Source organism: Mytilus californianus, unplaced genomic scaffold (genome assembly GCF_021869535.1).
Source record: "Mytilus californianus isolate M0D057914Y unplaced genomic scaffold, xbMytCali1.0.p SCAF_1, whole genome shotgun sequence".
Lineage (NCBI taxonomy): Eukaryota > Metazoa > Mollusca > Bivalvia > Mytilida > Mytilidae > Mytilus > Mytilus californianus.
The window spans coordinates 6,566,770-6,580,685 of record NW_026262581.1 but is presented as its reverse complement, the minus strand read 5'-3'; the positions used below and the strand labels follow the sequence as shown (position 1 = coordinate 6,580,685).

At 31.1% G+C, this 13,916-nt stretch overlaps 1 protein-coding gene across 2 annotated transcripts in view; it reads left to right on the top strand.

Moving 5' to 3' along the window:
• The window catches only part of LOC127698702 (VWFA and cache domain-containing protein 1-like), a 123,948-nt gene that overhangs the window by 68,442 nt on the left and 41,590 nt on the right, over positions 1-13,916 (top strand). Inside the window, exons 2-5 of one of the 2 annotated variants that reach the window (XM_052202335.1) lie at positions 9,338-9,508; positions 9,952-10,014; positions 10,804-10,968; positions 12,610-12,818. The exons of the other annotated variant lie outside the window; for it this stretch is intronic. Coding sequence (XP_052058295.1) covers positions 9,371-9,508; positions 9,952-10,014; positions 10,804-10,968; positions 12,610-12,818 — 575 coding nt within the window. The 5' untranslated portion in view covers positions 9,338-9,370. The remainder of the gene's footprint in view (positions 1-9,337; positions 9,509-9,951; positions 10,015-10,803; positions 10,969-12,609; positions 12,819-13,916) is intronic. 2 annotated transcript variants of the gene reach the window in all.

The window sequence follows — 13,916 nt, the reverse complement described above, 5'->3', positions numbered from 1 at the left end:
AGGCTTACTGGTTTAAATTCCATCAGATCATTCTTTGAGTACAGTAGCAAAGTATATAAGAAATTTGGTTTCTCAAGCACTTAACTTTTGGAAAGCTTAATTTCAAGCGGTAAGAATTGTTACAAGTCCCATTAATACTACAATAGTAAAATCTTATGTTCTGAAATGCTTAAGATAATTTCGTTAGATACCTTGTGATATACTAAAGTTTATAGGTATTTTTTCAGAGACAAGTGCCTGTGGGTAAATTGTCTGCTTTTGTTCCGTATGTCTCAGTACTGAAGCTTTATTTATTTTATACATACATAAGAATTTATGAATGATATTACAAAAATGTTGCATTCCTCTGTAGATTATTTGCGGTGAAACTTCCTTTGCTTATTTTAGCCAAAAATACCGACTTAATGCAAGTGCATATTTCGAAAGATTAAACTCAACTGAATAAATGTTTGACGTCTTTAAATCAGAAAAAACTGAAATATTATATTTAACTCCGAAAAATTCTCATCATAATTATTGTGGGATAACTTTGATTTTAAATGGATCAATCAAGTTTGGAATGTTTAAAAAGAATCGAAACATTAAGGTGTTCTAAATAAATTTTGGAATAGGCTTACTGGTTTAAATTCCATCAGATCATTCCTTGAGTACTGTTGCAAAGTATATGGAAAAATTGGTTTCTCAAAACACTTAACTTTTGGAAAGCTTCATCTTCAAGCGGTAAGAATTGTTACAGGTCCAATTAATACTGCAATAGTAAAATCTTATGTTCTGAACTGTTTAAGAAACTTTCGTTAGATTGAAGAATTTAAAGAAAACCATAACTATTTCTCAATGTTAAATATACCATACTGTCGCAAAATTGTTTTGTTTCAAATAAGTAGATAATCACAATATATATCTCGGACGGAAACGGGCAGTTGGACTTTGACAAAAATTATTGGGGGGAATTGGACTGTAATTATCTGTCCATTAACTTTTTGTTTTGCAAGTTTAATTTACATTGTAAATTTCTACCTTGAACCAGTTCTTTTTTATGAACACCTATACAAGTAATCAAATGTAGATTATTCTTTTCAATAATGGTAGCGTCTAAATATATTTTATTTCAAATGATATTTTGACAAAGTATAGACATTTTTTTTTAATTGTTCGTCAATGAATGCTCTGGTATCTGATTATATCAATGATGTGTCCATCATTCACAGTTGTATTGATGACACCTTAAAAAAAATATTTTTAAAATAAGTATGGCAAAGCAAACATATTTGTTAAATGATAAAGGTGACCTGTTATTTTTCACATCTTTTGTGTTTTTGGTTTTTAATTGATAGTTGTCTCAATGGCAATCATATTATCTCCTTTTTAATATTTTGGATTGTAACAATGTATCATGTTTTATCAACAATGTAATAAAAATTTGTAAAACTGCATATAAACCGAGAACAAAGATAAATGTTGCACCTGATGTCAACGTAGGAACGGGGCCATTTGATAAAGAATAAGTTTATATAATGAACTTAAACGGCAGATTATGCATCTCATGCATAAGAGTGTTGGTAAATATATCTTTTTGGCATAGACAATTATAAATCTGACTTTGAAATCGGTTTTAAGATAGTGAAACTGTGGTTCGTCACTAAACAAATTTATAGTCAAAATAATGACTGGCGTGTTGGTTAGCTTCGTCGACATATCAGTTTGATTGATTTAGGTTCAAGTTGAGTTAAATGAAAGGACATTTTGGGCTTTTTGTGCCCTATCAATTTACCAAAGAAGAAAGCATTGCAGGATGTTATTACAAATCGCATTTTTTAAGCATCAGAAGAAAGGCTTTTCAGAAAATATCAATACAAGTCAATATAAAGATAAGAAGATGTGTTATGGTTTCCAATAAGACAACTCTCCAGCAGAGACAAAATGACGTAGATGTAAGCAAATACAGGTTAACGTACGGCCTTAAACAACGAGTAAAACCCATACCGTATAAATTTGGCACAAATCGTACCTTATCCTTTTGCTTCCAAAATGATCAGTATGATATCGAATTACGCGCATGGCGAGATAAACATGTGTTTCTCGAATGACATTCATCTGATATAAAAGAAACCAAATGTCAGAACTGACACAACTGAAAGCACGCAAAAACTCTCTAAGCAGAACAATTCAAACGGTCTAAAGTCAAAATGTTCGATCGTGGGAGTTGCAACCAATGCTTTAGTAGAATTGCATAGTTTTAAATTTTGATCTCAACATATATATATATAGTAGTACATAGTAAAGTATCTATGAAACTGTCACAAAAAACAAAATCTAAACACCAAAAAATCATAAGACAATTAGAAAACAAGAGTTCCAAAGCTCCGTGTTGAAGACCGTACTTTGACCTATAATGGTTTACTTTTATAAATTTTGACTTGGATGGAGAGTTGTCTCATTGGCACTCATACCACATCTTCTTATATCTATTAGACAAAACTAAAAGAAATGAAGACCTTCAAATTCGGAGACATGGACGAATGTAAACCCAAAACTAAAAACAGCTATAACACTACTCTTATAAAAGAAGATAACAAGAGGGTTATCAAAAACCGTATGTCGAAGAAATATCAAAATTCAGAAAAAATCAACAGTCCTTAAAAGTACACCGGAAACTAAAGACTAAGCAACACGAAGTCGACTTAAAATATATACGATACACTCAGGTGCTACGAAAGGATCAACAGTTCCTGTTCAAATAGTAATACACGTGTACATATCCTTCTCTGCATTAGGAATCAGTTATTTTGTCCTGCAAAATCAAGTAAACCAGTAACTGGTATGTCCAGTAAAGAGTCAGATAAAGTGTAAGCACTCACTAGCCGGCATATTTTCGTGGACTTACATATTTAGATACCAGTATATTCGTCTGATCTGTAAGACTGAATGTGAATTCGCATGGCAGGTGAAGCAGTCTTAGATACATGATTTTTTTATTAGTTGTTATTGGCTTTGAACTAGCTGTCAGTAACTGCGAGTACTCTCAGATCTGTACTTAGTGTCTTTTTGTTGTGGGGATGTACAAGTACCCATCCATATCCACTCTGTGTTTTTGTTAGATGTATTTCTATTTGTACCCATCTGATGAGTTAAGCCTTTGTCAATTGATTTTTATAGTTTGTTCTTATGTTGTACTGTTACACCACTGTCCCAGGTTAGGGGAGGGTTGAGCGCTAACAAACATATTTAACCCCGCCACGTTCTTTATTTGCCTGTCCCCCGTCAGGAGCCTGTAGTTCAGTGATTGTCGTTGGTTCATGTCTGTGTTTTCTCAGTTGAATTGCTTCATATTTTTCAAGTCGGGGCCTTTTATAGCCGACCATACGGTATGGGTTTTTCTCATTGTTGAAGGCCGTACGGTTGCCTATAATTGCTTACAACCACTTCATTTGAACTTTGGTGGATAGTTGTCTCATTGGCAATCATACCACATCTCCTTATTTTTATATAGCGGATGACGCACCCGGTTTCGGTCCTACTGGAGTTCATGCGATACCCTCAGATTTTGTTTATCTTGATATGTCTCTTCCTAATCGATTTACGAGACATTTATCAATTGTGAGTTATCAAAACTTTACATAAAGCATATTACATTTTGATAAGGAAAATAACATGCATAATGAGTTCAAGGAAATTTAAATCATCACATAATAATTGTCTCACAGTTTTGTGTAAACAAACGTTCTTTACTATCAATGTTTGCATATGTTTATGTGTGAAGCAAAATGGGTTGTTTTAGTATTTTGAAATATTATTCATTTAGATATATAACTTCGTACTGGTACCGGGCATTGATAAAAAAAATTGAGTCAAACTCTTGTCATTTTATATACGAAACAGTGGCAGATCATTGGCTCAATCAAATACAGACATGATGTGCTATCATTGACATTATTGTTGGTGATCAAGACCGCGTGTTAAAAAGTCGTCATACTCAGTAAAGTGTCATTGACAAATATTTCAACAAAAAAGTATGACAAAAATACCGAACTCCAAGGCAAATTCAAAAAGGGAAGTCCATAAAAACTGACAAAATCAAACGCTATCAATCAACAGAACAAGTGAAAAACAACAGCCATTTTCCTGACTTGATACAAAAAAAAAAGAAAAGTAATTAATTTGGTATGGTTCTAAAAGTTTAACAAGGAATTTTGTAGAGGGATAGATTATTGTGTTAACTTAAAATAATTCCTTTGTGTAAAACAAAGATTGAGTGAGGTTTTAATAATAGTTTAATTAATCAACCCAATACAATTCAGATGGGCTATCTTTAAGTCTTTGACAGTTAGTATGAATCTATAAAGTATAGATATATATGGATGATATCAGATTAAATAATTTGAATATATCGTTTAATTATGTTGTCTTATTGTCAAAGTGTTAATTTGGTATTTTAGTAACTGAAGGGATTTATAGAAACGCCGGTTGAAGTTATTCAATCAACGAAAATATGCAGTAAATAGCCAGTTCAATGGTGTCTGAGTCATAAGGTTAAAATGAAGTAATTATTTATATAGGCGACAATGTTAGCCTTTTTGGGTTCTGCGTTTTCACTATAAAAGATCCGTTGAAAAAACTGTCAAATTCTGAATTTTCAACACCTTTGGGTGTGAATAAAACTACAAAACACATATGGTGCCGCAGTTTTTTTGATAGAAAAATTGTATTTTTTAAGGGTACTCTATGGTTCCAGAATTTTGAAAATAGTATGAATGAAGAACACCCCTTGCTTAAAATTACACAGAAAGTTTTGCCCATCACAGAGAGTTTCCTCAAAATTTCTCGCTATTTCTACAGCAATAGCCAACACTCATTTCTCCCTATTTCATTTTTCTTTTCTAATTAACAGGGCATCAGAAAATAAATTTACTTCTACCTATAATCTTAAAATCTAGGTGGCGCCAATCATCTTTAATAACTTCCTTTTAACCATAATGCTCTTTCAACACTTTATGGAAAAATCATTTTTTAATCATATGCATATGTTATTTAAAACTTTGGTCTTCTTCCTGACGAGAGATGGAAAAACCTATATATCTTAGTAAAACAATAATTACAAAGTTCTATTTATCAGTAAATCAAAACGATATATTTGAATATGCAAAGAGTTATTCTAAAGCATTGAAACAATAATAGTTTGATATTCTATTTATTTATTTATTTTGTTTTTTATCTATTTTTTTCAGTTTTTATAAAACATTTTGACTCTTATGTATTCTTACAAATATTTGGAAGTTATTTTTGTAAGTCTAAATCTTTCTTTAAATGATTTCCCGCTTATACGCAGTTAATGTTCAATGAAATCCAGTCACGATCATAGTTAAGATTTTGAAACTTATACACGGGATATTGGAAGCAAAACAACGAAAATCTTGTTTTATATTTTAGAATACAGATTTCGTTGTAAAAGAACAAACAAACAAATCCAGAAAAGAAACGTCTTAGACATGTGGTACTAAATATCATATTTGTTTTTGTATGTTGTTTTGTACATAAACTAGGCCGTTGGTTTTACTCGTTTGAATTGTTTTACGTTTTGTTATGTCGGGGGCTTTATACAGTTTGTTATGTGCTATGGTTTTGTTTTCATTGTTGAATGCCGTACGATGACCTACAGTTTCTAACATCTACGTCATTTGGTCTCTGGTTGATAGTTGTCTCATTGGCAATCATACCACATTTCCTTATCTTATATTATAATAATATTTTCTCTTTTTTGTTGGTAAAATTGTGAAATTTTGACAACTCATTCATCATTAATAAAAAAATTATCAACTTACAGAAGACATGACTTTATTTTTTCTATTATTGAAGTTGAGACGAATCGTTTTTTATTTCAGTCATAACTTATGTTGTTTCTTACAATACAGGAATAATTCAGTGCACAAGGATAAGAGCAGAACTAAATTAAAAACGCCCAAACCTGCTGATCAACTTATTCCAAATAACGAAAATGATTGGATTAAAAAAGAATACTGAAAAATTGCAATAATATTCTTCCACTTAAAAAGGGAGTTTGTATGGCAAGCCGTTCTCGTCAAAAATGTGTTTAGCAAAATTAAAAAGAAATGAAAGATACACACGGAGAATTAAAAATTCCTCAATTCCACAATTAAGATAAAAAGTTAAGCACTACGAATTCGATATTTCACGTTGAGATTAAACCTGTGATTTGTTCGCATGATGTATGCCTTATTAACATATAAAGGAGTGTTTATATACATGTATATATATATATTTGAGGTTAACTATGGTTACCAAAAGGTACATTAGGGCTTCTATTGTTGGAAAATGTGGGGGGGGGGGATTGAGGAAACTAACCCTTTCTACTCACACTTAATAGATCAATCGGTTTACAAATTTGATTATATAAATACCTAAATACATCTTACTTTTAACCAAAAACTAACAAGTGCATTCTCTTAAAAATCAATTTAAGTATAAAGTGTGGTAAGGATTGACTATCTATAGGCAGTAAATTATCTTGAACCGTGTGAGAACTCCTTGAACAATTGTCGCATCGGTCAAATTTGTCTCTCCCAATGTTAATCATATATACTTTAAGGTACTTTTGGATAGCCAAAGTTTACCTTCAAAACATACCCAAACCATTAAGTATGCTAGTTATATATGTATGCATAAATCTCAGGTTGTAATTTTTTACAGTCAGTGGGTGCTTTCCGCGGACGATGCTCTCGCGTAAGATATATAACTTTTCATGAAGGAAATAAACTTCAAATGTTTCCTTACTAAAGCGAGATATTTGTTAATTTACAAATATACTAGTTGTAAAGGGTATTGTTCAATTTCCGACTAAAAACTTCCTTGTATAGTTTGGCGTTGTACATTTCGCCTTTGTTTACAAGGGTTATAACTTAATTACACGGAGCATACGTATGTCAAGTCATTGTTCTTTTTTTAGATACAAATCTTTTTGAAGATAATTATGTTATTCGGATGTCACGAGCAAAAAATTTAAATCACACATTTATAACATTTTTCTTTATTCCTTATTCAATTCATATTTTCATAGCAAACAATTTCTGAATTCATGTGGAACCCTCTATCGTTATTTAAATAATGTTTTAAAAATGCTACTCTAAACATTGGCTTGCATGTCTGGACACCAAAATTGGTGCTGTTAATATTTCTGGCGATAATATTGTTTCAAAGTTTTATTGATATCAGTTTCAAAATGTATATCTATAAAAACGTCAGTTGTGAAGATGTATCCTACTGCCGCCTCGTCCTATACATTTTTTCATCGTGTACCCCAAAATAGTCCTCTAGTACACCACCAAAATATGAGTCCATAACTAATCATATTTGCACAATGGTCCTAGCTGTATGAGTAAAAGAGTTTTCTACAATTATACGCGTCGTTGGTTAAAGTTCAGTGGCCGATACATGTATCACATGCGTATTCTGGAAGACTAAATGAATAGAAATATATCCGGTTTACCATTCCGATTATACTCAAATTAATCTATACCTTCAAGATATAAAGGCAAATGAGATCATGTTTTTAAGGATGTTCGCTACTCTGTTTAAAAATAACAAGCTTTTTATAAGACTGTTATAAATTTGTAGTATATACATAAAGGAACTAAAAAAGCAGAAAAAAATGAAGGGTCCGTGTGCTTGTTTTCGAGAAATAAGCCATTGAAAATTTGGCGGGAAATGTTTCTCTCTAGATTTTTCATGTATTTAACATGGGCACCTTTTTTCTTTCAAATACTGGGGAAAAATAACAAGGATTATATAAGATTTTCAAAAATGGCTTTTTAAACAATATATAATAAGATTATGAAAAGAAAAGTGAGGGTTAGCGGGCAAAATTTTCATTGGCACTAACATGGATAAAACTAGAGAATTCCGAATATCTGACAAAAAGTCAAAAACAAGAGTAGCGAACATCCTTAATTAAGTTTTGTTTATCTGTTCCAAGGTAATCATTCCTGTTGTGAAAACGATGTGCCGCATATACGATTTGATGTGATTTTTAATATAACATTCTCTAGGAGAGTCGTATATGATAATCGTTGATTTTATATATTCTGTATTTTATCTTTTGTTTTGGGGATATGGTATTTTTTCACAGGACTTATGTTTCCGTTGAGTGTAGATCATCCGACATCTGGAATTGATAAATTGCAGAAAACAATCGGTCTAGATCTTTAATGAAATATACGCAAATTCTAAGAGAGGTCTAATTAATGTTTTAAGACTTTTCATCTAATTGAAGATATCTCTTTTTTTATCATATTATTACAACTATATTATAAGTAAAGAATAGTTTTTGTTTGATTTAATTTTTTCAATGAGCCTCATAAATGGCAGATAATTCAGATAGTCTAATTTTTATAAATGAATTGGTATCTATTTTGTTGTAAAGCAAAAAAAACGTGGACCCAATTCAATGTTTATTTCCAGATCATTATAAGAGCTATCTACTCTTATATTTTAGCTTAAAATTTTATCGTAAAGTTTTCTTTCGATCACACAAAATTGGTTTGGTTTAACCCTGTATTATCTATACATAATCTGACAATTCAATTGTTCAATATATAGCATGAAAAAAGCTACGTGTACGTGACCCATACTCATTTGTTTTTTTTTTATTTTTTGAAAAACCATGAAACTGCATTTTGGTAAATCATTGAAATATAAATAATAAGTAACGAAACATTTTCTCTTTTGTCAAGATTCTAGTGTGAATTATGAATAAGAAGTACCCAAAACAAAAGAGACAACCACTGCTGTCCATATTATAATTATTTTAAGGATGTTCGCTCCTCTTGTTTTTGAATTTTTGCCAGATATTCGGAATCCTCTGGTTTTATCCATGTAGTGCCATTAAAAATTTTGCCCACTAACCCCTACTTTTCTTTCCATAATTTGATTGCATATAGTTTAAAATGTCATCTTTGAAAATCTTATAAAATCCTTGTTATTTTTTCATTGTTTTTGAAAGACAAAAGGTGTCAATGTTAAATGTATGAAAATTCTAGAGAGAATCATTTCCCGCCAGATTTTCAATGGCTTATATCTCGAAAACAAGCACACGGACCCATCATTTTTTTCTGCTTTTTTAGTTACTTTATGTATATACTATCAATTTATAACAGTCTTTTATAAAGCTTGTTATTTTGAAACAGAGTAGCAAACATCCTTAAGTCAGTCCCCTTGAGTAAATTTCTGCAGTGTAATATATCATTTACATTTACCAAATATTTCATGGGATATTGGTAATTTTCTGTTTAAATTTATACAACAAACCACATTTCTTTTATTTAAGGCAGAGGATTCGATATTTTAAAACAAAGCGGAGATGATGAAAATTTTACTTATACTAACAATACTTGTTGGATCCCTTACTTGTGTGACAGCTGTTGATAGTATAGATGGAAATTTGTTGGCCGAAGAATTGCGAAAGATTAAAAAAGGCATTGGTGTGGATTATTTGCAGGTAATGATTTATAACACGAATAAATAACTCCGAACATATATACCCCCTGAATGTCTGTCTGTTTCATAGTAATTGTCATATTGTTTCATTGATGGAATTTATCGAATGATGATATGTGACGTGCAAATACAGAAAAAAAGATATATCGATACATTTTTTTTTCTGCACAATCTTATGGTTTTCATTTTTATTTTAGATTTTTTTAGTTTTCTAAACATATGATTATTTTCATCAATAACATTTTGAAATTTATGAAGAAAATAAGTTCCTGGTTTAATAAAAATATATCCTAAACGTATTCTTTTTTACAGTTGGGGACGACATTAAAATCCTGTTAATATAGTTGATTTCAATATTCATGTTTTTTCCCTTCTAGCTGATGGAAATTATAGCTGTCTGTCTTAAAACTAATTATTTAATAAATGATTGTTTTCTTCGTTTAGGAAGAGTTTGATAAAATTCCTTACGGACAAAAATCCGGCACAGGAACTGAAATATTACAAAGAGTAAGTAAGCTTGTGTGGAGTCCAAATATATGAATTAAATTGTTTTGACATATTTATGGGGAACTTTCGTTTCATATATATTTTATGTATTTCTGATTTCTGAATATTCTAATTTGGCATTTTAAGTAAAAAAAAATTACAAAACAAAAAAACTACCATACATGTTCAAGCAGATGCAATTTGAATAAGAAACAAAATCAACATCAGTTTAAAATGGTAATAAGTAGTAACGTGAGTATATCTAATACAATGACAGATGTGACATACCGTAAGAAAAATCGTAATTATTGTTTCAAACGCTGAAAATCCAGGAAACTAAAGAATAAACAAAATATACTTATTTCATTATTTTAATGCTAGGAGGAAGTCGAAAGACATAAATGGACATTCGAACTCATATGTCGAAGACAAACTGACAATGCCATTGCACATTATGAAAAACAACAAAAAGACGAACAACATTCCATGAAACACAACGTAGATATAAAAAACTGAGCAACATGAAACCTACCAATCTCATGTTCTCAGGAAGAGTGAGAAGATCCTGCTCCACTTACAGGTGTAATAGTCGTCATTGAAGAATGATTTGTTAAATCTATGACTTTAATTGCACAACGATTGTTTTATCTAGTACTTTTAAATGTTATTTCTTATTAACATATACTTATAATTCTAATATCCACATCATTTATAAGGACAGTATTTGTATCTTACTCCTTTGAGTGTGGCTTGTATAAAACTATATCGTAACATGATAAAGATTCATACAGCTTATTTACAATGTTTTAGATACAATCCAATCTAAATACTGCACTGACCAACTTGAACACTGTTTTAGACAACGTAAAAACAAAAATAGTGTCAGTTAATCAGGACGGTTCTTCGACAAATCTTCCAAATTGTTGTGATTTATCAGACGACCAACTAACGTACGCACTAGAGTTTCAGACAAAGGTAAGAAAAGACAGTTTTCAGATGAAGTAACATTTTGCTTTTAATAAAGAAATTTGATAACATTTTTTTATTCCTTTTTTTTCTTCATCAAAATACGAATAATACGCAAAGGTACACAAGGACAAAAGTGCAGAATGCTTTCTATCAAAGAAATGAATTTTTGCATTTATATTGTATTACACAAAAAAAAAAGGTTTGTAAAGATTTTATAATTATCGAAAGAGATTTGATATTTTTTATGCGAACATAAAACATGAAAATACCCTATTTTTCTCCGTTTAGAATTCATGCAATTCAGGGTCCCTAAAAACACCGCAAAGGACCTCATTTGTGCACAAACTAGCACAATGTAGCACAGAGGACCACAAAGGAGTGTAATAAGAGCACAAAGGACCATTAACTGGATTTTTTGCAAAAAAATAATGTAATTTTTGAAAAAAAATGTAAAACAAAATATATTAAAAAACATGAAAATTGCGATTTTTATTATGTACGACATGGTGTAATCGCCGGTACCGGATCGAAACCGACTTAATATCCGGTTTATGTCATAGCTTATGTTTGTTAATTTTTATATAGTAATTTAAATATGAATCTATGAAAAAAATGTTTCAAAAGACGCAAAAAGGATCGATATGGCAGTAATTCTTATGGATGTAGTTATGTGAAATTTAAAAAATGTAGAATTTGAAATTGATTCTATTAGTGATCAGTTTTGTCATCCTCTAAATGGATTTATGCGATTTAAACTTTATCAAACTACTGTTGCCTCTAATGTAATTCTTTACTTGACTAAAAGAGTATTTCAATTAATACGTGTTGGAATGACTAGTGTTGTCTCATTGTGAAAGGAGGCAAAATTTATCAAAGGGGTATTCAAAGTGATAAGTTGAAAATAAACTAACAATCCCGTGGCAACATGTAATAGTAGGTAAACTAGATAGTTCTAAATTATGTAGTTAAATGAAATGATAATTAAGGTAGTTGCGATTGTAATGGCTAATTTCGCATGTTTATCATCCTATATTTAGGGAATTGCATGAACTCCAAATGGAGTGGGACTGGATGCGTCGATATGTTAATCATCTTCTGCTTTATATGCATAACCAGCAATGTAAATTCACACTCAGTCAAAATATCACAATTGGGAATAGGACACAATCGGTAAAATTACAGATCAAACGACTATACTGGTATCTAAAGATCTGGGACCGCGTATAAAATGTCGCTAGTGAGTTGAGACACCAACACAGGGTATCGGCAAACCAATGTGATGGTAGCCGTTAAACTTATGCAGTGTCGATTTCAGTCGTTCTTCCTCATTATTCTTTTGGAGCAGTGTAAAGAGCACACCCCTGTTAAGTAAGTCCGTGTAGTGTGAACATACACGAGCGTTACGTATTAAATGAGATATGAAACATTGTATAAAAGAATGTTGACACTATACTTACAAATGAATAATTAGTTAGAATGCTTCACTAATGATAATATCATTTCATTTCAATTTCGAAATTGTTGAGTTTTTACAAATCGTAATCAAAAGAATTTACCAAGAATCGCTATACTGTAGAAAAAAGCTTAAGTGTTTGTTTTACTTGTTTGGATTTTTCTCAATCTTTATATATTTTAAAAAATATATAGGTAGATTTTAGTCAAGCATGTGTAACCACTTCCCCGATTGCAACAGATAACCTAAAATATCCGACCGATTTAATCAGTGATATAATGAAGAAGGATTACCAAGACAACAAGAATGTTTTGTGGCAGCATTACAGTACGAGAGAAGGTGTATTTGTCTTATACCCTGCTACGAAGTTACAGAACTGTCAGAACTTTGATCCAAGATTTACGTAAGAGTTTTTTCGAAACAACTTGAATTATTTTCATTTGTTAAAATTTGGTTAATGATCTGAAAGTCCCTTTATTCACTTACACTAATTTTTCAGTGATTTACATAAACAAAATAGTCTTGAAAATCCCTTTCCCAACGTTTATATGGTAATAAATAGATATAGTAAATATTTAAGGTTATGTGTCAAAGCCATGACCATAGCAACAACGACAATACTATCAGATGAAATTAAGTGGATATATTGGATCTATGAGGAGTTAACAGCAATTTTGTTACGCTTGAAGGATGTGTTTTTCAACAAGCATTCCAATGGCTCTTCTTCTTGCTCACTTGCTTGTTCATGGGAGGCAAACTTCGTACAGGAGCTCCTGAGAAAGAATTAAAAGATGCTACCATGATCCTTTAACTTCACGTTCCACTATATAGATGATGTCCTTTCATTAAATAATTCAAAGTTTGATGACTATGTTGAGTGCATCTATCACATTGAAATAAAGGTTACAACAGATACAATTAAAACTGACTCATATCTTGAATTACATTTAGAAATTGACAATGAGGGTCGGTTGAAAACAAAACAAAACTTTACAACAAAAGAGATGAATTCAGTATCCCAATTGTAAACTTTCCATTTCTATGAAGCAACATCACAGCAGCATCTGTATATCAAGTAAATATCTCCAATCTCTACCTTGTGAGATATAATAACGCATCGCTGATACCAGAATTTTAAATTGGTACGCGTTCGTCTATATAACTCATCAATGGCGATCGAGTCAAAACAGTTAGAAGGCCAAATCGAATACGAAAGTGATGAGCATTAACAACAGAATATTCCGAACAGTTGTACCAAATACAGCTAATGCAATCTATGGGTGCGGGTAGACGAACCTTGTTGTTTCGAAAAATTCAACATTTAATAGACAGTAAATTTACAAAACAAATGAACATACGAAAAAAGATACATAAATTTCATAGGAAGAATTAACGCTTGTCGCCGGTTTAGCATCCCGAAGTTTTGCATTATGTTACATGAATTAGAAGCAAGACATAAATGAAAGAATGTGAAAAAAATTTGCATTTATATCTGAAATTT